Consider the following 27,739-nt stretch of genomic DNA (forward strand, 5'->3'; position numbering starts at 1 on the left):
TTTAAAACCGATATAGCCTTTGGCAGCATGATATAATAAGGTTACAATAGAGCACAGGAAATTTGAGAGCTCTACTGAAGACTATGTAGTGGCTCAGGACAAGTAATGGCTGATACAGATCTTGTGCTCCAAAATTCTATATTTGCTCTTATGTTTCTCTGTGCTTATCTAGAACCTAGAACCTAGAATATGAAACATTCTACCCAAGCTGGTGGAACAATTTAATAGTATTTAGCTACTGTCCCTTAATTATATGTGAGAAACAATAATTCACCAAACTCTGAGTGTAGTTGAAATTCATTTTGTCGCTTCCTTCAGTTTTGGAATCTCCTGAAAAGCCAAACCTCTTAGACTAGCATTTCTATAAATGACTAATCTTATTATGTGAGCATTAAGATAATACCTGTCCCTCTGTATGTATCTGGTTGGACCCTCTGATTTAACATCTCTCACCCACCCTGTTTCTGTCATATTTTACATCTAGTGTTCGGAAGTGGCCTAAGCAATCAATTCACATTGTACTGGTATTTAAACAAAGGACCTGAATATATAAGATTCATTTCTTTTACAGTTAAAGCTATATTGTAAGATGCTTGTATTTAATGCTTAACATTCTTTTTAAGTTGTTCCATTTATTTCTAGGGCTGCTTCAGTATTTACAAAAGTCCTGAGGATTCGAGCTCAGTGGATACTGGACAACTTAGGATACTGCAAGGACTTCCACCCAACCATGCTGTGAAAGTTATGATAAGAGTTTATATTGTAGCCGTAAGTAATTAACACTTCTCCAATTTGATTTCAGCCTCATGATGAGCATTGTATTAATTTCCCCATTTATTTGTTTTTTAACATGCCGAAAGAAATCAGAATTATAATGTAATTTAGGAGTTTCAGCAATCTCAGTGATTCCCAAGCTAAAAATGCCCAAAACAACATTTTTTCAGTACTTTATAGATCTGTAAAAAGCACCTGCAAACCTAGTAACTCAGGGATCTGAAATGATTAACCATCTATTTTAATATCGTAGGTTATTCTAAGTACGCTTCTTTTTTTTATTGAGAGGTATTGAACTTTGCTACAAGTCTTTTAAGTGAAATACATTGATTAAATTATGTGGCCTGTGTGACCACCTCAGGCTGGAACCGGAAATAGGTACCCAAAAATCCTAAAAGAATTGTTAGCACAAAGGCAGAGTATTAAACCTGTCAGCTTTAGGGTGGTCTTCTCCCACACCTTTTGCCTGCCCCCCCCCCCATGTTTGCTGATCTAATTTGTGCTGGCTTTAGGACTCTGGGTGTTTTACCACTGCTAACCAGGACTAAAGTGCATGTGCTCACTCCTAAAACATGGTTATATTGGCTTATCCCTATTTGGCACAATTAATTTACGTATAGGTCTCTACTAAAGTTGTAATACATGACCCAGGGCCTGTAAATTAAATACTACTAGTGGGCCTGCAGCACTAATTGTGTCACCCACTTAAGTAGCCTTGCAAACCTGTCTCAGGCCTGCCATCGCAGCTGTGTGTGCAGTTTTAAATTACCATTCTGATCTTTCAAAATAAACCTTTTGCCAGGCCCAATTATCCCTTTTTAATACATGTAAGTCGCCACTGGGGTAGGCCCTGGGCAGCCCAGATGGCAGGGGGCAGTGCATTTAAAAAGTAGGACATGTGCCTTTAAGTTTAACATGCCCTAGTAGTGCAAACTTCTTAAGTTCGTTTTCACTAGTGCAAGGCCTGCCTCTCCTATAGGATAACATTGGACTTAAGTTTTTACATTACATAAGTGATAATGTCCAAATGAGAACATGTAACCAGTTCATGTTTGGTGTCTTTGGAATTGTAATGAAAAATCCTCTATTATGGTAAAGTCAGATTTTTAAAATGCCACTTTTAGAAAGTTGACATTTTCCTGTATTAGTCAATAAGAGTCTGCAGCCTGCCTCTGTGTCACATGGTGCAGTTGGCAGTTGGGCTTTGTGTATTCCTTCTAGACAGCCCCACAGAGACAGTTTAGGAGCGCTCAGATGAGCCATCACTGACAGGAGGTACAGCAGAGTTAGGCAAAGCCACTTAAATCTGAATATGCTGTTCTGTCTTCATACAAATGATTTTATACACCACCTTGTTAGTCTGGCGTCAGGACAGAGGGGGCAGGAAACCTGAGCACTTCAATTGGGACCCTCAAGAAGTTCCACCAACTTCAAAGAAGGCACCAGGTTTAAATACTGGACCTCAGACTCCAACTCTTCAGCACACCTCTGGACCTGTAGACACTAGAGAAGAAGGGCTGCTCTGCTGGTTCGCTGCCAGAAGGACTGCCACTCTGCTACTCTGCTGCTCTGATACCTTCTGCCCTGCTTCCTGAGAAGGAAGATTCGACCTGCACCCTTCATCATTGGCTGAAGTGACTCCAAGAATCAGTCCGGCTGACTACCCATTCTAAGCTACACGGAAATAACAGGCTCCAGAGGACCCCTGCAATTACCCAGCTAACCTGTCGCTTGCACCTGCAGTTGGACCTGCAACTTGACCTGCCTGAGCCCTGCTGGTCTCTGCTGGGGTGAGCACCTGATCCCAAAATGCTGCCCCTCAAGTCAAGGACCCTTGATGTGGCCTCAGTTGAGCTCCCCTGAAGTTTTTGGGCTCTTTCAAATGTGAACTTGCCCATTCGTCACAAGCTCTTGCCGCCCACCAAAGCAAAGTTCCAGTGAACCCGACTCTTCATGCTATAGTGACTGCCAGTGACGCCCAGCAGTGAGAGATCTGACAGCTCATGGTGACAGCCAATGCAAAGCTTCAGCAATGAATGGTCCACGACACTGCCAGGAACTTTGTGCTGCAGCGATTACTGTATGTCATGCTCGGCCTGTCCTTCATGCTACTGTTTGAAGTGTTGCACACATAGTTTACACATTGCCTCTAAGTTAAGCCTGGCTGCTCTTTGCCAGGCTACCAGAGGGTTGAGTACAGGTTATTTGGGGTTTACGTGTGACTTCCCCTGACAAGGACTGTGGTTGCTACTTCGGTAGGGTTTCACCCCTTCAACAATTAACTCAATTTCCTACACAGAAGAACGTAACAATATTGGGATGTAACAGCTGCTGACAGTGGGAGGTGCAGTGGAAAGACGTAGACAATCCTGCATTAGTAGTATATTTATTTATTAGTTAATAAAAACCATAAAATGCTCAGTATAATAAAATCGCTCAAAACATTGTTAATTCAATAAAATATGACATGATCAGTGCAGGATAACCCCTCTTACCTCCAATTACAGATATAGAACTTGATTAAAAGCATGTTAAAATCATAACTACATGGTTAACTACCCTACCTCCTTCCAACCTATTTCTCTGTCAGTAGTCAGTTTTCAGGCATAATAATTTGGTTCATCTCCCCGACGTTGTTCCTATCTGCTAGTGTTTGTACGGTGCACACCTGGCTTGATTTTGAGATTTTCTTTGGGGTTTTTCTTTAAGTCTGATACTTGGCTTTCATAACTTAGGGTTAGGATGCAATTTGGAGAGCATAGCCTTTCATCTAACCTATTTATAGTGATCAGTTGAGTCTTGAATAGTTACCTCATAACTATAGGATATGTGCTGGCCGATTCATCACTTTCTGAGGTCCCTGAGTTTTTTTTGGGGGCAATTAGAAAAACAAACGTTTTCCAGAAATTTAACCAGCCTAATGTTCAATATGGTGTTTCTTGGGTTAAGTGTCTCAATTAGGGCTTGTCTACATGATCTGATCCCCAATTCATTCAATTCTTTCTTCAGCATTTGTCTTCTTTGGATGGCCAAAGCTGGACAGATGCAGACCACGTGCCCTAAGGTTTCTACCACCAGATGACATAGGTGGCATTCCTGGTTGCCTCTTTGCGACACCTTCTTTCATTTTCGCATAAAGTCTAGTGTGGGCATATCACCCAGCCTTAGCTTTAGAAAGAGTTGTTTAATTTTCAGTGAGTAGGGAGCAGCCAATGATGGTGATTCCTTGATTGCTTTATATGAGTTAGGAACCAACCAGCCATGAGACCTTTTAGCCAGTTCCTCCCTGTCTCCTAGCCAGCTGTGTAGATTACTTGATTTATTCACTACTTTCTTCAAAAACGCTGGGCTAGAGAGCGACTGGTACCATGCATCAACTAGGTTCAAATGTGTTAGGCTTCTTTCCAGATACTTTTTATAATTACTGTTGCCCCTTTTCAAAATAATTTCCTGCATACTAAATTGGCCAACGTCCCTTTTGAGGATTTTATGAAGGCCGCGGGTCGTGCCAGTACCTGCTTGACCAGGATTACAACTCAGCAATATCTCAAATTTCAGTACACCAACTAGTATGTTTACTCAGCCTCCAGCTCTTGTGACATACCAAACGTATGTTGGCTTGTTGTCTTTAACCCTGGTAGTAGGCTTTTCAGTCAGAATCACTATACTGCTAAAGTGTGACTGTCCTCGGTCATGCCAAAAAATGAAAAACAGTGTTGTAAACAGTATGAGTGCTTTAGTAACTAAACCTGTAGTGGGGCCTTCTGGAATCAGGGCCAGAATGAGAATGTCTTCAGAATCTCTGAATCTTTACAGACTGCAGCAATTAATACTTTAATTATTAGGTGCATAACATAACAGGGGCCTGCAAAGACATTGGGCCGGATCACTATGCTAACATTTGCAGGTGACATATTAATAATGAGTGCACTGTACAAAGGCCGCAGTGCACTGGTCACAAGTGTACAAGGTTGTGTGGCTGCGACGAAAGGACATTTTCCCCACACAATATCTCACATGGACTTTGCATGAGACTCAGGCAGCTGACAGACCCTCTCCACAACTGTCTCTTTCTCAAGTATGACTTAGTTATTAACTAAGGAAAGTAGTTGATGCAAACTCTCAATATTTAAAAGGTTGCGAATTTAGGTCAAAACTATCAATTCTGATGTCAGATTGTATTTAACTCATTAGATTCTACTTTATGCGAGTTGAAGACTGGAAAAGCAGTTCATAGTCTGCCTGCGGAGGGGGCATTCTGATTGGCTGTCCAACTGCCAACATCGGACTCTGGGAGCTAATAAGCTACTAAAAAGTAAAATCATCACGATCTTGGAGACAATCAACTGTTATAAATAAAAGAAAATCAGTCTGACAGTTTAACATTGCATTAACGTGTTCAGTGTTATTCTGTGGGAAATGGAAGAAATTGTCAAATAATAAAAAGTAATCTTTCCAGTTTAATTCGTGAATTATTACAGATGCATACATGTTGGTGGTTATTCCAGCTGAAAGTGTAGGGTTTATGTCAGCTTTATTTGTTAACGCCAATTGTTTCTGGCGATATTTAGTCAATGTGTGTACTATACTTGGATATTCGGGTCATATTGGAAATGATTGTGAATTCAAATATTTAGGTTACACGTAAATGTAAGCGTTTTGTTACAGGAGTGGATCAGCGCGATAAGGCAAATGTGATATCTAAAAGACAAATAACTTTGCTTTTGGGGTAAAATCCTAGTAATAAGCGTGAGATTAAATAAATATGTATAAAACTACACCCCTAAAATGATAGGCCATGCCTTCAGAGTCAGATCTACCACAAACCACTCAACTTTTCAAGTGAATGCATATTTCGTTTTCTTTCCTTTGCCCCACTCTTTGGAAAACCTGCAGATTTTAAGTGTCCGGATATTAGCTTACCAAATTGTTCCCTGGCGCTGCTGCAGTGTTAACATCTTGCTTGACTGGTACCAAGAGGATATTGGTTTTGAAAAGCGAGCTATAGAGATGGAAACAATTATTTGCCCATTCACTCAATGTAGACCAATGTCTGATAAAGTTAGACATGTTGGTTATGTGTGTAAAACTTGTTTGTTTTATTTATAGGGATTCAATCTTACCCCAGCTGATCCCGATGGAAAATCTGACCCATACATAGTTCTCAGGATTGGCAAAACAGAGATCAAAGATCGTGAAAATTATATCCCTAAGCAACTAAATCCAGTTTTTGGAAGGTGAGCAAATGTTGCTGCTTTTTCTCAGTTCTTCGTGTTATTTTTTCTTATAGAAGCACAAAATATTATTGTTTCAACTTTTCGGGACTCTCCTGGTTCACTACTCTCCTTTCACTCGATACAGAGGTAATGGGTACTGTTAGAAATGGGGTTTCTGGTTGGCTAGGGTATGCACCTCAGCCAGGCAGAACTTACCCACTCTAGTCAGGGCAAGGGAGTTACACGTCCAAGATAACCCCTGCTCACCCCCTTGGTAGCTTGGCACGAGCAGTAAGGCTTAACCAGGAGGCAATGTGTAAAGCATTTGCACAACACACACAACACATGTGACGCAATATCCCCACCACAAAGGAAACGCAACACCAGATTATATGAAAATATACTGTATTGTACACAACGCAACTATCAGACAAATCATCACATATTAGTACTGTCCTGCTACCTTAGCAGTTGTCAGAACGTTACACATTAGTTACTCTGCAAATTAGCAGTAGTCACACATAACACACAGGTTACTCAGTATTCTGCAACATAAGCAGTAGTCAGGAAACACGTTGTCACATTAGAACACTTGTCATAAGAATATCATAAAACGCCCATAGTAGGAACATTAGAAAAAAATATGGCAAGTTAGGGAAACATATTAGCAAGTCATGCCCATAAAAGGAACATTTGCATATGCCTATGAAACACCATCAAAAACAGGTAGGCAACATATAAATCAGAAGAAGTCTCTAGTAAGAACTTATGTTCTATATATTGTTCCTTTAACAGTACCTGGCTTGATGAAGGCACCTCCAGTGCCTAGAAGATGAACAATGGGGCCCCTGGTGCTCCTATTCGCAAAATGGGGGCCTCTGACATCCTTTTGAGGAGAAGAGGGCGGCACGCACCTCCTCTAGACCATTGACGGGCCCCTCCGGGGACCGTGATTACTGGGGGCCATCCAGGAAGCGCTTTTCAAAGCGCTAAGGCCTTACTTATAGCACGGGTTGCGGCGGTGATTCCAGCATGAAACAGGTGCCTCGAAGTGCCTGAGGGCACAGAAGAGCACTCTCTCAGCGCAAAGGGGATATCAAAGCAGCACTCCTCGTGCAGGGAAAAGTTACAGGGGTCAGGGGCCACGGCACCCTGCCCCTGGGAACAATGAAGCAGGAAAGAGCACAAGGCTGGTGGGTCCAGCTACAGGCCAGCACAAGGGGTGCATATGATGGCAGTTCCTCCTAGTGACCAGGCAGGTCACAGGTTAGCACAGCAGCAGCAGTCCAAGGCGGTTTCCTGGTGAGTCCATTCAGCAGCGTCTTGTGTCCAGGTTCAATTTCCAAGAGTGTTCAAATTGTGGGGAAAATTCCCCTGTACTTATAATCAGTTCTTACACTGTTTTACAATGGTAGGGAGAGGAGGTTCCAGCCAGTTACAACTGGTTCTGGGGGTGCCCCCTCTCTCCTTTCAGCACAGGCTCCAAACATCAGTGGGGGGTTAACGACCCTATTGTGTGAGGCCAGGGCACAGTCTTTACAAATGCAGGTGTTCCCGCCTCTCCCTTCTCTCAGCCCAGGAAGACTATTCAGTATGCAGATGCACCTCTGTGACACCGCCACCCTCCCTGTGTACAGGCTGTCTGAAAAGTATGCACAAAGCCCCAACTGTCACTCTGCCCAGACGTGGATTGGAGTTAAGCTGCAAAACACCAGAGTCATAAGCACAGATAAATGCGCACTTTCTAGAAGTGGCATTTCTCTGATAATAATAAAAAATACACCCACACCAGTAAGCAGTATTTATCATCACCATCCCAACCATACCAAACATGCCTACGCTACCCCTCATAAATCAGACAATACCCCTTACACATAAGGCAGGGCATTTCTAATGCAATCCTATGAGAAGGCAGCACTCACAGCAGTGAGACACCAAGTTAGGCTGTTTGTCACTACCAGGACAGGCCATGCAATATGGCACATGTCCTGCCTTTCTACATACATGGCACCCTGCCCATAGGGCTAGCTAGGGCGTACCTTAGGGGTGACTTACATGTAGTAAAAGGGGAGTTCTGGGCCTGGCAAGTACGTTTAGATGCCAGGTCCCTGTGGCAGAAAACTGCGCACACAGGCCCTGCGCTAGCAGGCCTGAGACAGGTTTGAAAGTCTACTTCAGTGGGTGGCACAAGCAGCGCTGCAGGCCCACTAGTAGTATTTAATTTACAGGCCCTGGGTATAGAGACACCACTGTACAAGGGACTTATATGTAAATTAAATATGCCAATTAGGTATAAGCCAATCATACCAACTTTAGATGGGAGAGCACCTGCACTTTAGCACTGGTCAGCAGTGATAAAGTGCTCAGAGTCCTAGAGCCAACAGCGAGAGGTCAGAAAAACCAGGAGGAAGGAGGTAAAAAGACTGGGGATGACCCTGCATAAGGCAAAAAGTCCAACAGTACTTAGAGTCATAAAACAGACATGTTATATTTAAACAATAGGGAGGTTCTAGTGCCGGCTTTGCTAGGCAGCAGACAAATATACTATTGGACAGCTTCGCAGCTAGGAGGGGTACCTAGACAGGCAACCAATGCTGAGTTCGGTTTGCAGGTAAAGATTGGATAAGATATAGTCCAGCCATGGAGAGAAGGTATTCAATTAATGTGTTGTGAGAGTTCACAGAATCTCCTCAGTGCAGGGAAGCATTGCATGGCCTCTTTGTGTGAACTAAAGTACCAAAATAACTAAATAATGCTTAATCCACATTGAAATTAATTTTAACACATTCGGATCCCAGAGGACTTTTTATTTAATAGCTCTTAGGTTTGCACTGTTATTACTTTTCTTCATTTTTTTGTGATCTACTGAATTTATCTAATACATGTTCTAACAAATTAATATGTTGCTACAAATACACATGACACATAGGTCCATGAAAATGTTAAAAAAGATCCAGTAACCAACACATTTGTTTAGTTACAATACCCATCTAGCCTTTGTAAGTCACACTCACTTCTGTAAAGCCACATGAATCACTGAGACTAGTAAAATCTCACAGAGGAGAGAAGGCCGAGTTTTCAGAATTGGATGCCTTAGAAGGGGCTCTTCTGCAATCCTTTTGTAGCAAGTGCCTTCTTTCCGTACCAGCAAAAGAACAGAGGATGGACGCACTGCTGAACAATGCAAACATTCACCCACATTCACAATGCGGTCCCAGTATACATCCATTGCGTTCCTATGGGTTTCCTACATACAGTCTTCTCCTGCATAAGAAAGCAAATGTTCAGGCTTTTTGCCTGCAGCTCCTTTTCACTTCTTTAAGGATGAAGCAAACCGTTTACTGGCGACTGGATCCCATGAATACAATAATGCAAATGTGTGAGAACTGTGAGTAAAATAGTCTAAACTCAGTACATTTTGTGTTGTTACTAGTTGTCTGAGAAGTTCCAATTTCGTTTTTTTTTTTTTATATCTGAGGTCTGAAAGGCAGATAGATACAGTGTGATACCATGACTGGTGACTTAAGTCTCTCATCTATTGAAGCTCCCCTAAAATGGAACATTTCCAAATTAAACCACCTTTTTAATACGGCAAAGTAAACCAAATGCACAATTGACAAATATGATTAACTTGCCAACCTAATTTTAAATGATTTTGCAAGCTTCGCACAGCATCATTTGAAATATACAGTTGTACTTTAATCCATAGAATTCATAAACAAGTCAAATACACGCGAACATTTAGGTAGATTGTCCCAATAGCATCTTGCATATGTCCTGCCTGCTGTTTATATACGTGGTATGGCATGGATTTTTTAAAATGCATTGCTTTTCTCCACCTATGTCTCAAAGGACTGCTGAATACATTCAAGATTAGTGCCCCAAGAACCCTAATACAACAGGACTGGTTCTAATGCACTTTCTCATAAATATAAGATAACATCAGTAAAGAAGCCAGCAGCATTGGGCATTCTATTTCTATAGTGTCACAGGGCATCTCCTGCTGTAGTGGCCCATGCTCTCCCAACAATCCTAAACTACTGGTGAACACTGAGCTCTTATCAACTTTCATATCTTGTCATCACGCCCTTTATGCTAATCTGTTAGCAGTATATGCAACTATGACCTTCTGGGATACATGAATATATCAGCTCTTTAATTGCCAGTAGGGTCTCCATCATGAGGGGCTCATATGTGGAGAAAAGCCCAAATAAATCTCCAGGCTAAATAGCTGAGTATATGATCGTATTTGCATAATTTGGCTAAAATAGGCTCTCTTTATGTTGAGCTAGATGCAATTCAATAATTTAGTTATTGGAACCTTAATGTAAAGGAAATAGAAGCTTTCATGTGAGATATGTAAAATGAGCGTGCTCACAGACCTCAGGTGCATATTTCCTAAATCACACTCCAATGTGGGACAATTTGCAGAAATGCCTGGTGGCTGCTAAATTTCGATGTGCTGCATTCACAAACAGTTGTCATCGCCAGTACTTAAGCCAAAAAAAGTCATTTTTCCCCCCAACGCTAAGAGCTATTATTGCACAAAGGAAAGTGAACAGTGTCCACGAGGGACGCCCAGGTTTCTATGCACAGACCACGGCCATGGGTAAATCACACCCTATAACTTGTTTCGTAGAAATTGCATGTATCACATATAGGAAAGTTTCCTTGTTTTCACCTGGCTGGAGGAATTCACACACAGCTATTTAGCATTATGTTAGTAGATCTAGCTTCGTGTATAATCTAGGTGAGGTTTGCTCTCTACACACCCTGTTATGCCTCCTTTCCATGCATAGAAAAAGGTTGGGTGCAGAGTACACAAATAAAATTGCATGCAAATATAATCGACGCTGCCGTTTGCATGTTTTGTGTCACGTAGAGCTGAGTAGCTTCTCACTATCCCTGCCACAGCAGTATAGTAAATCTGGGAGTCCGAGCTTTATAACTTGATGTTTTAAGGGTATTGATTGCATGTATTTACCTGTATATACTTAGAATAATATGACATAAAGGGTATTTGCATAGTTGATAAATATATTGTAAGGTGATATATTGCTGGCCTGAAAAAACACATATGTTGCCTTCTTATATAACACCCTCCCCTTTTAAGATGCCAGTTCTTATTTTATAAGATGCCAGTGCAATTATACTAGTTCCCTCTTTTTTGTTTTCTAGATCGTTTGAATTTCAAGCCACTTTTCCCAAGGAGTCTCTCCTCTCGGTCCTGATCTACGACTATGACTTGATCGGCAGTGACGACCTCATCGGAGAAACAAAAATTGATTTGGAGAATCGATTTTACAGCAGGCATCGGGCGACCTGTGCTTTACAAAACCAATATGAAATGTGAGTTTTTGCAGCAGGATTTGCGCACTGTGCTCGCAGTAAACAGGAAAACAACAGATCCCATTTTATATTGTTCATGTCAATCAAAATGTTCTTCAAATTACAAGTGAAATAGAACTACATTGGTAGGGCCAATAACCTCACCTTGGTTTTCTGGGGATCAACATCAGCAGGCTGCTTGATTGCTTAGGAATGTGTGCTGTAGGGGTTGACCCTTAATTTGCACTAGGACATTTATGAATAAGTGGATGTACATCTAGTACTGCCTGGCTTAACTGCCAATTCACAAAAAAAATACAATTATGTGTATGGGAAGTAGTACTATAGAGGTACTCGTTTACGTATCCTAAACGCCCTTGTGAATGAGCCCGGAAAGAGCCAACTAAGTAAAAGTGCAACAGGGCTCAGTATTCCCTGAATAATCCAAGAATGTTTCCATTTTTGATGTTTTGTCGTCAATTCACAAAGGCATGTAAGAGTACATGAATGAGCACTACAGGAGAACTTTACATACTCCAAAATGCCTTTGTGAATTGTCCCCAATTTTATTTTTTACATGAGCATCAGCCTGCGGCTAATTATAAATGCCTCCCCAAGGTGGGCTGAGGTCAGTAAACATCACAGATCACACCCTATGACGAGCTAGGGAAGGGTCATAGGGTGGACTTAGAGAAGGGTCATACGGTGGGGTCCGATTCGCGGCCAGTCTGAAAGCGCAATCTTTGGAAGCCCGCCTCACAACCACCATCAATCACCACTATTGAATGCCTCTCTGCTTCACGCTGCCATGCAGCTAAGGTCCATGAATGGAAAATGTTTGCAGAGCCTGGGGTATAATTAGAGCTGCTCCCAACATTCCTTGCATGTGCTTGCTAATATGTGGCACCATTATCTGTCCACGGCTCAATATTTAAGAGCAAAGTGCATATTCAGTCTGGGTTTGCGAGAATACAGGGGCTCGTTATGACCCTGGCGGTCACCAGACCGGCGGGGTCATGGTCGCGGTCAGACTGCTGCCAAAGTGGCGGTCCGGCCGCGACAATATGACCGTGGCGGAGCCATCACGGTCTAACTGCTGACACCGCCAGGCTGCCTGCAGCCTGGCGGTCCCGGTGGTTGTAATTCGCCAGGGCTGCGCTGCCCTGGAGATTACGAGTCCCCATCAGCTAGCCTTTCCATGGCGCTTTACACTGCCATGGAAAGGCTGGCAGAATGGCGGTCTCGGGGGGGCCCAAGGGGCCCTGGACTGCTCATCACTTGGCATGGGCAGTGCAGGGCCCCCCATGCACAGACCAGTCACGCATTCCACTGCCCGAATTATGTGCAGTGGAATGCACGATGGGTACTGCTGCACCCGCTGCACCGCCACATTGCAGCCGGCTTCATTAGGAGCCGGCTGCAATGTTAAGGCCCTGTTCACCGCAGGGTTGGTGGGCGAAAACTCTGTTTCCTCCCGCTGGCCCTGCGGTGAAATCCTTATTGGTCCGGCAGGGTTCAGGCCACATATGCGGCCTGATGGCGGGAAGAGTTTGGCAGGTGGCCTCCCCCACCTGCCAAACTTATAAAGAGGCCCATAATCTCCCTGAGACTCGTGTATGCCACCGGCGGTGAGATGAGTGCCTCTTTGGTGACAGCTGACACTTGCAGGCCTTTGTGACATGAACTGATCTAAGGCTGCAGCTGTAGGCACAACAGGACTCCACAGGGCCTCACAGGCAACACCGGGCTTCACTGGCCCTTATCCTGCCAAGTAGACCTGACCAATCCTGTTGGTGAGCTGAAATCGATGTACAAACTGTGCAGGCAGAATGGAGTGGGGCAATGCAGGAGGCCTCATGTAATATCTAGATGAAGAAACAATTCTCCCACCATCCGTACTATGGGTACTTCACTTAATCGAGCCCTTCAGAGCAGTACTGATGGGTAAGATGGCTTTTTAAACAGACATTATGGCCCTCATTACAACCCTGGTGGTCAAAGACCACCAGGGCTGTTTCGTCTGAAGCACCGCCAACAGGCTGGCGGTGCTTCCCTTGGAATTACGACTGCGGTGGAAGCGGCGAAGTCACACCGCCGGGACCGGCGGTTTCCCGCCACGTTGGTCCCGGCGGTTTCCCGCCACGTTGGTCCCGGCGGTTGTAGGGGATTAGGAGTCCCCCTCCCACCAGTCTTTTCATGGCGGTATGAACCACCATGAAAAGGCTGGCGGAAGGGGAGTCGCGGGGCCCCTGGGGCCCCCTGCCACGGCCGCATGGAGCTTTTCACTGTCTGCATAGCAGACAGTGAAAAGCGCGACGGATGCAACTGCACCCGTCGCACTGCCGCAACACCCCCGGCTCCATTTGGAGCCGGCTCCTGTGTTGCGGCCGACATCCCCGCTGGGCCGGCGGGCGGAAACTAGGGGATCTCGAAATCGCCACCGCAGGAGTGCGGCTGCATTGGCGTCCGCGCGTCGCCAATGTTGTAATGAGGGCCTATGTTCTGTCTGGACGCACAAACAATGCACAGTGGGCATTTGGGCACAATTTGTATTTTGTGTCTCACTAGATGTGTGACCCATGCTCTTTACATAGCAGTGTGGGAACACGGGCACATCTCATGGTGTGCCCAGTGGGGGTGCTGTGCTACAGAAAGTATTGGTTACTTGAAGAGAGTTTGAGTGAACGCGATCCTATTCAGCTTAGAACAGTGTGTGTGTGGGTACATATTCTGCCTGGATGGGAATGTAAACATGCTGTTCAGTTGGCAAAAAGGGCACTTGGGCAGATCTTTCAAGTAGATTCTGCTGTTTGAATGGCACAGTGCTCTTGTAATGCTCACACTCGCACAGATCGCCACCTATCTTGTCCACACGTGTCTGTTGCTTAATGGAAGCAGTGCTTAATTTGAGTCAGTGGATCCCATCTTGACTGAGAGCAAGAGAGGGAAAACAGAGAAGAGAGAAGGAGAAAGAGAAAGTCGGAAATACCGTCACAAAGGGAGAGTCACTGTGAAGCCACCGTCATGCAGGTACGCTAGAGGCAAGGCCCTTTCGCAGTTGCTCTTCTGTTTGTATACTATGGCCTAGATATATTGTTCATGAACACTTTATGTGTGTTTATTTAGGAGTTTGTGTGTTTCAATCATTTACAAATGAGCTACTTTTTGGCTACAATAAAATGTGCAAACCTTGTTACACATTACCGCCTCCAGAAATCTTTTTTTTGTACTACAGTGGTACAAGGTGTTGCACCAAGCAAGCACTGCTTTACTTACTACCGAGGACATGTAATAGTGCAGTCAAAACTGTTTTGTTCTCCGGCCCTTGTACTGAGAAAACCTTTATTGTTGCAACACTTGTGGCAAAGAAAGCTTCTTTTTCAGCATCACCTGACGCTGCAGTATTTCATTAACTAAAACGTAATCCATGGTGCTCTGAGGTGCCTACAAGCTGCAGGCAACGCTTCAGAACAGGTCAAATAACAATTGGTGCAGAACAAGGAATGCTGCAGGCAGAAGAACAAAGCACTGGCAAAAAAAATCAACTTTATAGATCATCTCATCGCAAGTGCAAGGGCTTGTGCATTTGTTCTTTCCATAGAATCCTATTGTGTTTCTTTAACAGTATCCAACTTTGAATGTATGCATGTCAGCTTTAATGGCAGTTTCTGTTTTTCTCTATTAATTTCAGAGAAGGATACAATGCCTGGCGCGATGCAACCAAACCTCTGGAGATACTGACAAAACTGTGCAAGGACAACAAACTAGATGGCCCTCATCTCAGGCCTGGTCAGATTCAAATCGGCAGCAAGGTCTTCACCGGGCAAACACTGTTTGACCAAGATGGTAAGTATGGAAACCTGACTTCAATGTTTGAATGCTCTTTCCATAGCAACTTAATTTTTTGGAAGTGTCATGGGATCACTTGTTGACCATCAAGACGCGAAACATGTTGACCATATTGTTCTAGGATTAGGTACACTACCTTTTTCCTCCGTGTAGAGTGTAGTGGGACATTATCCCCGTATTCACTCCCTTTGTTTTCTTTTAATCTTGGCCTGAACCTTTCCCTGATTCATTAAAGTGATGTTTAAGGCTCAGAGCTAATTTTAATTCTTTCAGTCTCTCCTATATATTTTTTCAGTAGTCAGTATTCGTTTCAGACCCAATCTAAAATTGGCATACAATCTTCGGTACAGTACCATCCCTCTAATAGGGGTGGTCCGCCAGACATTGCTGCACCGGTCTGATGAGGAGATTGCGCAGTGATGAAGCTTGGCATCCTATTGGGTGTTTGAGGGCTCTCCTGAAATCACTGACTCATTCCAACCCTGCAGGTTCTCATTATTTTTTGGAACAGTGTACCATTTCTAGTTACGAGCTTTCATCCATGGCCACTGAGAGGTGATGAAGACAATTCTTAAAACTACATTGTAATTGTACACACAAGTTTGACTACTTTTGTTCTTTGCCACTTTGGTGAAAACTGTTCCTATTTTGGGGCCTACAGTGCATGGTATGATGGTGCCTCACCTTGCTTCTGCTTCAGCCAGATCATGTTCATTCTCCACATATCCCCAATAGCTACTGTAGGAAATCGGGTTAATGGGGTGAAACCATACTCAAGCAGCAACCTCAGTTCTTATCAGGGTGCATCACAAGCAAACCCCAAACTAACCTGGACTGAACCCGCTGGTAGCTTGCCACAAAAGCAGTCAGGCTTAACTTAGACCCAAAAAAAACAGCTGTCAGGGCACCCATGAATATGTAATTCAAAGTGAGTAATGTATCAATATGTAATGTATAATGGCATTAACACCATGGAGAGTTTCAAGCTCAATTTATTCTTCAACAGAAAAGTTCATCATAGTAACCACAGAATTGTCCTTTGACATCAATGTTCATGTAGTAAACACAGTATTGAAGTCAGTATCCATGTAGCACATACAGCCAACACGTGTTTCGTCCTATGAGAACAGTACTCTCACGGACTTCATCAGGGCTGAAAATAAATGAGAACAGTCACTACTTCATAACATGTGTACAGAACCGTCAAGAGCAGACCATAAAATATATCTTATCGTGACAATTTGTGAGATCCTAAGACGAAAACATGTAATTTGTGACTTCTTGTGATCATTCATCTGGTGGGAACTAACATATAGTCCCATCACCATAATAAAATTATTAAAAATTATCACACAATATGATAACATTGCCTATAAAGTTAAAGCACAAAATGGGAATATATATGTGAATAACCCATGTGTAAAAAGTTTATCACAATATGAGTGTGCATGTTTCCAAAGTCCAAAGAAAAGTCACCCCAGACACCCAGTCAACACCAAAGTGCGCAATGTAATAATAGCTTACCCAGTGTAAGATAACAGAAAAACCACCAGAGCCCTTCATAATAGACAGTGAAAAACCCATAATTCGAAACATACCTTAACTCAAATTACACCTACGTGTATAACCAGTATCATTAAGAACCGTCCAGAGTCTGTGGAAAATAACTTAGACCCAATGTGTAAAGCATTTAGGTAGCACTTCAAACAGCAAGAAGGTGAAAACACGACATAACCAATTTAGAAAAAATAGAGTAAAAGTTAATAAATTATTTGAGACCAAAACAACAAAAATCCATTTAGTAGTAGTAGTAAAAATAGTGTCTAGAAGCACAAAATGCCAGCTGTGGTTATCTGGTTGTGCCGGACTATGACATAGTCACAAGTTCAGACTGTCTATGATGGAGTGTGGGCGGATATAGGGGTCAAATTAGGCCTGCTAAACAAAGTACATTAAATCCTGGTTTGCAGAGCATTGTGAGATCCCACATTGAGGATGCGTCATGCAGCAGCGGTTCCAAGGAGCTGAAAGGTCTTGATGCGTGGTTCAGCATTGGGGATGTGTCATGTTGTGGCAGTTCCGAGTGAAGTGGCAAAGAGATTAGTCACGCTGCATTGTTTCTGTTTCACATGAACACAGCTGGGCTGGCAGAGCACCTACTGGCCCACTTCAATGGCCCAGGACTAGGGTGGAAACAATTTAGGGGGTAGGGCTCCCAGCAGACAGAATCCATGCGCTGAGTTCAAGGTGGTTGGAGCCTTTTCGGTCCCCAAGGCTCTGAATGGAAGGCCAGCCAACTAGCTTTTGGAGTCTCTCTAGTAGTCCTGGGTTCAAGATGCAGGGCCAGACCTTTAAGTCAGACAGCAGGGCAAGAGAGTAGCAGTCCTTCTTGAGAGCAGCAACGTAGCTCTTCTGAGTCTTCCACAGGTCCAAAGGTTTACTGAAGAGTTGGGTCTGAGAATCCACTATTTATACCTGGTGCCCACTTTGAAATAGGAGGAGGTTCTGGGGATTTCTGATGCCAAAGGTGTCTGGAATTTCCTGTCTCCCTGCCGTGGCCTCAGCTTGTCTGGGAACACAAAAGACTAGTGTCAAATCCTTTGGTAGTGTGCTGAGCCACAGATTGTGTGATGCACAGGTGTGGTAGGAAACAGCTCTGTGCCCCCCCCCCCCAATCAAGTCAGAAATGGCCCATCCTGCCAAAACCTCTTCCCTCTTTGTCTCACTCTCTGGGAGAAATACACAAAGATCAACTTCCAGCTACGCCTAGTAATTTGACCCAAGATACAGGCTGCAGAGACCAAATGGTTGGGAAAAGAAAATGTTGACTTTCTAAGAGTGGCATTTTCAGATTTGTGACTTGAAATCTTACTTTAGCGTTAAAGAGGGTTTTGAATTAAAATTCTTTAGAAACCAAACTTGACTTCCCCATCTGCTCTCAATTTAAAGTTAACACCTAATAAATGAAATAAGGTAACCATGAAGATATCTTATGTTAATGGCATGTTCAATTGCAGTGGAGAATTAGAATTTAGTGAGGTAAGCTATGAGGTCATATGGAATGGAGTCAGAAGGAAAGGGAGCTGAAAAGTGAAGGAGCTCTTCTGGAGATGTCACACAGGAAACTTTATTGAAATAAAAGAGGAGAAAAGAACTTGAATGGAATGATCTTTACATTAGCGACGAGGGACCTATCTGTGCAGAAGACAGACAAAAGCCATCTTCACCCCTAGAGGCTCGTATGTTTTGTTGTCCTAAAATGTTACTGCGCTGTGTTCTGAACAGAAATTTTAAGGTAAGTAATTAATAAAGATTATTACCTCGATTGAGTAATGAAGAACGAGGAAAGAGTTATGCCAAGCAAATTGTAAAAAAGAGCACAGCATTTCCATGTGAAAGTGATTATTTATGTAAAGCGTAACAGCTGTGGCACGAGCAACTAACGGCGAGAGCCATCACAGCTGTTGAGAGACCAGCAGCGTGAGTAGAACACCATCGCAGTAGGAAGTGCGAGGCACCATTGCGCAACAGCTGCACGTGATATAAAAAAAAAAAACGTGATGTGGGATTGTGCAAAGCATTGCACCATCAGTGTTAACGAGGTGTAACACTGCTACTGTTTGGAGCGGTAAGAGAAGAGTGACAAACAGCAGAACAGTACTGACACTGCTGGGACAAGCAGCGTAACAGCGCTGACACTGCTGGTCACTGGCATCAGTGAAAGAGGAGCGACGAGCAGTGGTGCAACACTGACACCACTACTCTCTGAGGTGCAGCGGATAGCAGTAAAGTTAACACTGTAAATAATAAATATAATAAAACTATACAAGGAGGAACAGAAAAGGTGTCTAACCCTAGGAATCCAACCAAATTGTTTCTCTGCTGAAAGAAGAGTCTTCAGCACTGAAACAGAGGAAGGACTAGACACTACAAAGATCCAAAGCTAATAATAGAAATAGGACGTGGATGCAAAATGTTGGTATAAGAAAAAGCAAAGGAGAAAAAAAGGTTATTGTTTTAGTTAATTATTACAGTTTATTAATTAGTTTGTTATATTAGTTTGCTGTATTAGTTTATTATATAACAGTGTTATTTTAAATTTGTTTATCAGTTCCTTTTATTAGCCAGTGGAAAGTAAGAAAAGAAAAGAAGGCGTAAAGGCAAAATGGGAGATCAAAATATGGCATCACCACCACCTTTTTTATCAACACCAGGGGAACCACCCATACCCTGGAAACAATGAAAAAAATTATTTTTGACTTACATACTCGCTATTGGTGATGATCGTTATGGACTACTTAGAAGGCAAGCCATTCTTCTGCATCATTTGGGAATCGAAGGAATATGAATTTATGAGGATCTACTTGAAGAATCTTTAGGAATGGGAGATAGACAGCCTACAAATGTCTTTGACATGTCTATGCAAATGCTAGACATCCAATTTACTCCAAAAACGAATTTAGTCTTGGAAGGTCACCAGTTTGTCTCAAGAGCCCAAAGAGTGGACAAGGATATTGCACCAAAAGTAGCAGCATCAAGGGGGCTTGCACTATCTGTCGGTTTGAAGTTAACTGATTCATTGACAAGGAATCAGATAATAAGGTGCACATATATCAACAAGATAAAGGAAAAACTGTTAATGAAGAATCCAAGCTTGGTAGAAGCTATACAAATAGCTAAAAGAATGGAGCACATAGTTGTTTGGTTGCAGAAAATTGATAAGCCAAGTGATGAAAGAAAAGATGGTAATATTAACAAAACTGAAAATAAAAGAGGGTCATAGATGAATGTGGGAAAAATCAAAAATCAAAAGACAATATGGAAAGGGCTAAAATGGGAGTAGAAGGAGAAGAAAGGCAGAAAAGACCTGGATGGAGCGACATTAAGTGTTATCGTTGTGACGGCCCTGGACATATTGCATCTAGTAAGATGTGTGCAGCGAAAACTGCAATTTGTAGAAACTGAGGGAAAAGAGGGCATTTTGCAAAAGTGTGGAAATTCAAAATTGAAATAGGAAGCAACAAAATAATTCAAGTTATAGATCAAGAAATTCAAGATGCTTGTGAGAACATTCGTGAGGTAGTTTTAGTAGTGGATGAGGACCTGGGAAATTCAAGAAATGATGTTCTATGCTCAACTAAGGTGGTGACAGAGGGACTACAAGTGAAAATGGAAAGTACTGATAAATTGGAGAAGCTGCATGGTCAAATACTTTTGAACAATGTACCAATTGAAGACCTGATAGACTCAGGAAGTTTGTTCACCCTCCTATCAAAGGAAACATATGAATCTGGGTGGGCATGCATAGCAGATCCTCAGCTAGTCAAACCAGATATAAAGGCAGTTGGGTATGCAGGAAAAATAATAGAAATTTTAGGAATGGAATGGATGACAATCATTTTTGAAAAAAGGACAGTTTATGGAAGAATATATGTTACAGACAATGGATTCAGTTTACTGGGATGGCATCATCAGAAGGATCTAGGCATAATACTGAATCCTAATGCCAAGGAGCTGGTGATGTTAGCAGAGAAAGAGGAAATAGAAGAAAAAAATATTGAATCTCAAAATAATTTAGTTGAAAAGTATCCTAAAATATTTTCAAGTGAATTAGGCTTGCTGAAGGCTTCTCTCATAAAAATAATATTGAAAACAATGTGCAAAACAGGTAGTTCACATGGCACGAAATATTCCTAATATGATGAGGGTACCCCTGAAGAATTAGACACAGTTTTACAAGAGGACATAATTGAACCTATTGAAACTTTCGAGTGGCTTGCACCAATTGTGGTAGTGCCAAAAGAAGGAGAGAAAATTCGGCTGTGCATAGATCTTTGAGATTTAAACAAGAACATATGGGTTTATTAGACAACCACTTCCTAATATTTCTGAAATGTTAACAATGGAAGGAAAAGGGGTTGTATTTAGTGTTCTTGGTACGTCATCTGCGTATCATCAGGTAAATTTGCATGAGCAATCCATACATATGATGTACTTTGTTGCACTGTTAGGGGCTTTCTGTTACAAAAGAATGCCTTTTGGGCTTGCTTCAGCCTCTGTGGAGTTTCAAAGGATAATGATAATGAAGAATATTTTTGGGGATATGACTTATGTAGTGTGTTTTCAGGATGACATACTTATTGTAGGAAAAAGTGGACATGAGCATGATTTTTTGTTCAAAGAAGTAATAAGACGACTAGAAAAGCATAGATTGACCATTAAGAAAGAAAAGTATTGGATTAAGAAGCAAGAAGTGACATATTTGGGGCATGTTATGAATAACAGTGGGATCAGGCCAAAGAGAAGTCAAATGACTGCAATAGAAAATGGACCTGAGCCTTGTAACAAGGATGAATTAAAATCGTTCCTTGGTCTCGCAGAATGGTGCTCAAAATTTGTACATTTTTTTACGGAACTGGTAGAGCCCCTAAGAAAATGAATAAACAAAGGAATATAATATGTGTGGGATGAAGATTGAAAGTATGCTTTAGAAGGGATTAAAAAGGTACACTATGCAAGCGCCTACTTTGGGACATTTTGATATAACAGCAAGAACTTACATTACCACTGATGCTAGTAATGTATGCATTGGTGCGACACAAGTCAAAGATAATGATGAATATGTAGTTGGGTTTGTATCTAGAAGATTACAAGGTGCAGAGATGTTATATTCTGTAATAGAGAGGGAGGCCTTGGCATGTTGCTGGGGAATCAATAATTTCAGATTCTATGTGTGTTGTATACCTTTCAAATTAAGGACAGATCATCAACCCTTTACATACATCTTTAAAGGGGGAGGTGTTTGGCAGGAAATGTTACACCACACATTTCTAGATGGCTGTTGACTGTAATAAATTATAACTTTGAAGTAGAATTTGTGAGCGGTAGGAGAAATGTTGTAGCGGATTATTTTGTCCAGGATGCCAGTTGAAGGAGAGGAGGTTGAAGAAAATGTAACTGTAGGAGGAGGAGGAATTCTATAGGGAGATGTAGCAATAAATATAAAAGTATGGGATGTTGCACAAGAAAATGACCTAGTCATGAGGAAGGTTGAAGAAAGGTTTGTGTGTGGATGGAAAAATGAAGATGGAGTGAGTGGGGATATAGTTGATTATTTTAAGATTAGTGATCAACTGAGATGGAAGATTAATGAGGAGAAATCAACTTGTTTCTCCAGAGGGGGTTCGTGGATTGTGAGTTAGAGGAGACAGTAAAAAATTGTGTAGCATGTTCGAATAGTGATGAGACTAAAGTGTTGAGACAACCTCCATTGGCAGCAATACATTTTCACAGTAAACCTTGGGAAAAATTGTCTATAGATTTTATTGGTCTGGTCTTAAGACCAGGTTTGAAGAGTATGTATATGATGGTGTTGGTAGATTATCATACTTAGTGGTTCATGATAAAAGCAGTGGAACAAGTAAACATGTTAAAGGTCATTGAGTTTTTGGAAGAGGCATTCACGGAGGAAGGGGTACCTAAAACAATTGTGTCGGATAATGAGGTGCAATTTGTATCTAGAGAAATTACCAATTGTTCAGCTAGGATGGGAATAACTCATCAAAGGGTTGCTCTGTTCCCACCACAAGCAGATGATCTAGTGGAAAAAATAAACTGGGTTGTAATGGAGAACATTCAGCTATCGTTAGCTAATCATCTTCCATGGATGAGAGAGTTGAGGAGAATGATGTGAGCACATAGAACAACTCATCATTCTGTAACGGGGTATCACCATTTGTGTCTCTGAAAGGAAGGGAACCAGGAGTGAACGAGTGTTCCATGTGGTTGAGAGAAAAAGGAAAAATAGAAGTGGATCAAAAACTGATAAAGGAGAAAGTTAAAGAGATGCAGGAGAAGAATATCCAGCATTACAACACAAGAAAGGGGGTAAAACAATGCTACCTACGAGGTGGTGATTGTGTTGTTATACAAAAAGGAGGTATTATTCAAAAAGGGGATAGCAAATACTCTAGTCCACACAAAATAAAGGATGTTGAACATTATGTAGTAATTTTGGAGGATGGAACAACATGGAGTATGGGGAATATATGCAAGATTAATCAGTGATAAACACTAGTATGTTATAAGAAATACTAGGAAAGGAAAAAAAACTTGGAAGGAACTTGAAAAGAACTCTCTGTAAAAATGTTATTTGATTATTGCATATCTGCTAACATTTATGTTCTCTTCTTAGTTATTGCTAGACATTGTTGAAATGTATGGTTTCAGTTTACAGTTTTCTACTTTAATAATATAAGGGGAAGATGTGTTAAGATATTTTATGTCAATGGCATGTTCAGTGGCAGTGGAGAACTAGAATGCAGTGAGGTAAGCTATGAGCTCGTATGGAATAAAGTCAGAAGGAAAGAGCTGAAGAGCAGAGGAGCTCTGCTGGAGATGTCACACAGAAAACTTTTTTGAAATAAAAGAGAAGAAAAGAATGTGAAAGGAGTGATCTTTTCAGTAACCCAATGTTATCCTATGGGCAAGGTAAGCCTTGCAATAGTGAAAAATTAATTTAGGATTTTTTCATTACCAGGGCTGTTAAGGGCTATTTGTATTAAAAAGGAAAGTTTGGGCCTTACAAAAGGTTTATTTTGCCAGGTTGAAGAGGCAGTTTAAAACTGCACATATATGGGGTGCAATGCAGGCCTGGAACAGGTTTGGAAGGTTACTTAAGTGGGTGGAACAATACGTGCTGCACGCCCACTGGTAGCATTGAATTTACGGGCCCTGGGTACATGTATTAACTAGTACTAAGGACTTACAAGTAAATTAAAGGTGCCAATGTGGTGTAAGGTAAAGTTACAATGTTTTAGGGAGTGTGCACACATAGTTTATCTCTGGTTAGCAACAAAAACAATATCAGCAAACATGAAGGAGTAAGGCATAAAGTTTGGGGGAAGACCGCCCTGAGGCTGACAGGTCTAACATAGTTGAGTGTTGGTGATTGTTAGACTCATAGGACTGGGAGAAGAAAATTGTTTTTTCTTTCTACGCTGGATCTGCTTTTTAATCTATTGGTTTTGGCTCAGCGTGGTGTACCACTCCTGTGTTATGGCAAGCTCCCTGTGACCCATATACCCCTTAGTCCCTGTTCAGGGTTGGGGACAGCATTATCCATTAGTAACTATCTTTTTTACAGATATAAGCATGTTAGTGATACTCTTATAGTGCACCCCCTATGATCTTCTGTTTTGATGACTGCAATGGAACGTGGGCGGCTTGATACAGTGATAAAATGGTGGCTTTCTCCACAGAAGCTTGGGGTAGAATATCCTGTAACACAAGCTTATTATTTGTACCGAGCAGCAGGAGATAGGACAATTGCAAGTCACAGTGAGCCCTCACAAAGCCTTCACATATCCTTCACATGATGACGTTACCTGAGTGAGAGAAGGATCAACTTTCTGCTTATGTTAAATTTCTTGCATTAGAGGAGTTAGCTGAACTTCAGCTCTTGACCCTCTCCAAATCTTCACTCAAAAGTGTTCCTTCCCCTGGTTTTAAGGTGCTTCACTGCTGCAGTGTTGGTCTGGCAGTCAGGCAACATAGTGGCCATAGTCGCAGTCACTAGCATTGTGGTTGACTGTCAGGTCTGGATATACATTTCAAATGAGCTGAACTACAGTGACTCCAGATTTTGACCACTGAGAAAATAGTGATCACAATCCCTCAAGGACAAAGAAGTGAAAAACTCACCAGCTTATGTATGCAGCATTCTTAGAAACTCAAACATAGGGGAAAAGGATAAGAAGATCTTGTTTAAATCTCCAAGAATATCTTAGGCTGTATGTTCCATGGTTGTATACCATGTCTGTGCTTTTATAGGGACAGGAACATAGGCAGGCATCAAGAAAATGTGTCCACACACTGGCAAAGAACAGAATATGACCCGCCAATACAGAGGCTGCGCCGCAAAGGGGTGGGGCGGGTGGGGGAAGGGATTGAGACGGGGGGAGAATAAAAAATAATTAAAAACAAAAAACATACCTGTTCCCGTCTCCGCCTGCCACCTCGCTCCTCTGATCTTCTTCTGGTGTCCCAGCATTCACTGGTACACCAGCACAGGCTCCTCAGCAATCCTGGCGCTCCCTTCATGCTAAACTTAGCATGACAGCAGCGTCAGGATTGGTGTGAGTGGCTTGGTCTGCTGCTCAGACACTGCATGGGAGTCTCTGCAATTTCTCCAGCCCAGCTGTGCAACACAGCCGGGCTAGAGAAACCTAAGTGCACAGACTACACTCCCCCTTCCCTCTCCACCCTCCCGTGGCCCAGTCCTGCCCCTTCTTGCAAATGCTTCTGGTTGAGACAGCAGCTAAAAGATAAAACAATATCGTTTCATTTTTCAGCTCCTGGGTTGGCCATTGTGCAGCTCATGTGTGTCACGAGTAGTCATGCGAAAGTATTTCTGTTATGTGTCACTTTTGGGTATAATGTCTTGGGTCAGTCTTTCACGCAGGGAGATGGGTCGGTTATCCTTCAGGAACATTTTTTACTTAAAAGCAAACTAAATACACAGAGCTCCTTCGTGGATCGTTTTGTGAGTCAGTGAAAGTTCAATGGAAGTTTTGGCGAATCTGGGGTAATGGGAAAAGTGTTTGTGAGTCCCAGATAATTCAAACCTTTTCAGCTGGGCTGCTTATCCAGGCCACTGTTCGAAAAGAGGTTTTCGACCACAATAAACTAAACAACTGTCATTCAGCAAGAAAAACAATTTTTCCTTGGAACCCACATCTTGCATAACAGGCCTCTTAAAATGTGCAAATTTTACTAAATCACTGCCCATGTTTGTACCTTTCACTATAAACCACTCAAGGTCAAATGAGCAAAACAAACATATATTTACCAACTGTAAAAGAAAGAATGGATGCCAGGGCACGTACTGCTACACCGCTCTATTGTTCTGTTTTTTTTATTTGTCCACACATTTTTATGATGCATTTAATAAAATATTTTGGTTAGTTTACTACTGCTAAAAATTTACCATTTTCAGAAGGTTGTTGTTGGTCAATATCATGCCATGATCGAAAAAGTACATCATGTCATGACTCTCACAAGGTTGATTTTCAATAATGCCCTGACTACACCTATTATTATTAAATGATTCCTGATGACTAAGATCCTGGTATAATCTATTCCTCTGCCATCACTCTTCCTCACAGACGAGAAAGTGGAATCCTATGAACACCTGGCCCTAAAGGTTCTGCGTTCCTGGTCCGATGTCCCTGGCGTCGGGTGTCAGCTGGTTCCAGAGCACATTGAAACAAGACCTCTCTTCCACAGGGACCGGCCAGGCATGGAGCAGGTAGACCTCTTAAAGCCTGTTTTATTGTATCATACATTATAAAGCAAACTAGCGTTGCAAAATTTTCTTTCTGAGAGAACATGGAGTTTTTTTTATAAGGAAACGCAGGTGACATTTGCTAATTCCTGGCACCGGGGAGCCACCGGTGCACAATCACCTTTACCTTGTAATATCTGCCTTGGTGTTGAGTTGAAACAAGGTGTAACTCCACCATTAGTGTTCACCCCAAACCTTTCAAGATCTCTCTCCCCAACTTTACCTTTCTGCCAAGGCCAAAACTGAGACAGCAAGGTGGAAGGGAATTGTGGGATAGGTGGCATCGGCAGAACAATTGGTAACTCTTTTCAGAAGAGAGATTTTTGAGTACGGTATGATTGTGGCATGTAGGAAGAAAGGACCCATGGCTTTACTTGCGTAGGTGAATATTTTGAAAATAATATAGTCAAGTCATGTTCTGGCCTTATCCAGATATAAAGGTACAGACACACACATCGACAAGAAGAAAGAAAATTATCTATTTAAACTTTGACAAACTGGTACATAAGGCTGTGCTCTCTACTTCTGAAGACAAATGCAAAGAGGTTTCATTATGAATTACTTGGCTGGTCTTTGGGGGCTAGACAGGAGTGGTAAGATAGTGAGAACTTATTTGTAAAAGTGCAATCGAAGAATCTACAGTCAGGAAACAGCAATGTACAAATTTACCCCAAGTTAGAAATAAAAGAATATACAGTTTAAGAAGATACAAATAGGAGAAAAGTAAGATTGTCAAAAGATTTGAAAATAGTGGAGACAATGGTGAAATGTATATAAAACAAACTACCACAATGTTAAAAAAATTAAGTCTGAGGACTCACTGAAAACAGTATAGTCCTGGGATGTAGGTCTTCAGGTGGAAAGGGTATTGTGTACCTTCTGGTGTTAAGGTATTTGATATCTGTACCTCATAATCATGTTGATCCAGGATCACGGGTAGTTGCACCTCTGATTCAAAGTGTGGAACCCCTTACTCAAAGAAGCTGAAGGTCTCCCTGAGAAAGATTCAAAGAGATGAATGGCTCGGTGAGTCAAATCACAGTCTTCTGCCCATTGACCTATTGTTAACTTCAGAAGCATCTCGAAATGTTTAATGTGGTTGATGTGGCAGAAAATCTCTGATCAGGCAAAGGTGGCTTACTGAGGAAATGTCTCAACATAGCCTCAGACAGGCCTTCCCAATTTGTCCCAGGGTTGAAGTGGATGTTGCAGAAGATTTGAAAAATTC

At 42.1% G+C, this 27,739-nt stretch overlaps 1 protein-coding gene across 1 annotated transcript in view; it reads left to right on the forward strand.

Moving 5' to 3' along the window:
* The window catches only part of FER1L6 (fer-1 like family member 6), a 682,981-nt gene that overhangs the window by 603,619 nt on the left and 51,623 nt on the right, over positions 1–27,739 (forward strand). Inside the window, exons 31-35 of the mRNA XM_069220715.1 lie at positions 643–768; positions 5,884–6,011; positions 11,169–11,339; positions 15,010–15,164; positions 26,333–26,475. Of these exons, the coding sequence (XP_069076816.1) occupies positions 643–768; positions 5,884–6,011; positions 11,169–11,339; positions 15,010–15,164; positions 26,333–26,475 (723 nt within the window). The remainder of the gene's footprint in view (positions 1–642; positions 769–5,883; positions 6,012–11,168; positions 11,340–15,009; positions 15,165–26,332; positions 26,476–27,739) is intronic.

The sequence above is a fragment of the Pleurodeles waltl genome, chromosome 2_2 (genome assembly GCF_031143425.1).
Source record: "Pleurodeles waltl isolate 20211129_DDA chromosome 2_2, aPleWal1.hap1.20221129, whole genome shotgun sequence".
NCBI lineage: Eukaryota > Metazoa > Chordata > Amphibia > Caudata > Salamandridae > Pleurodeles > Pleurodeles waltl.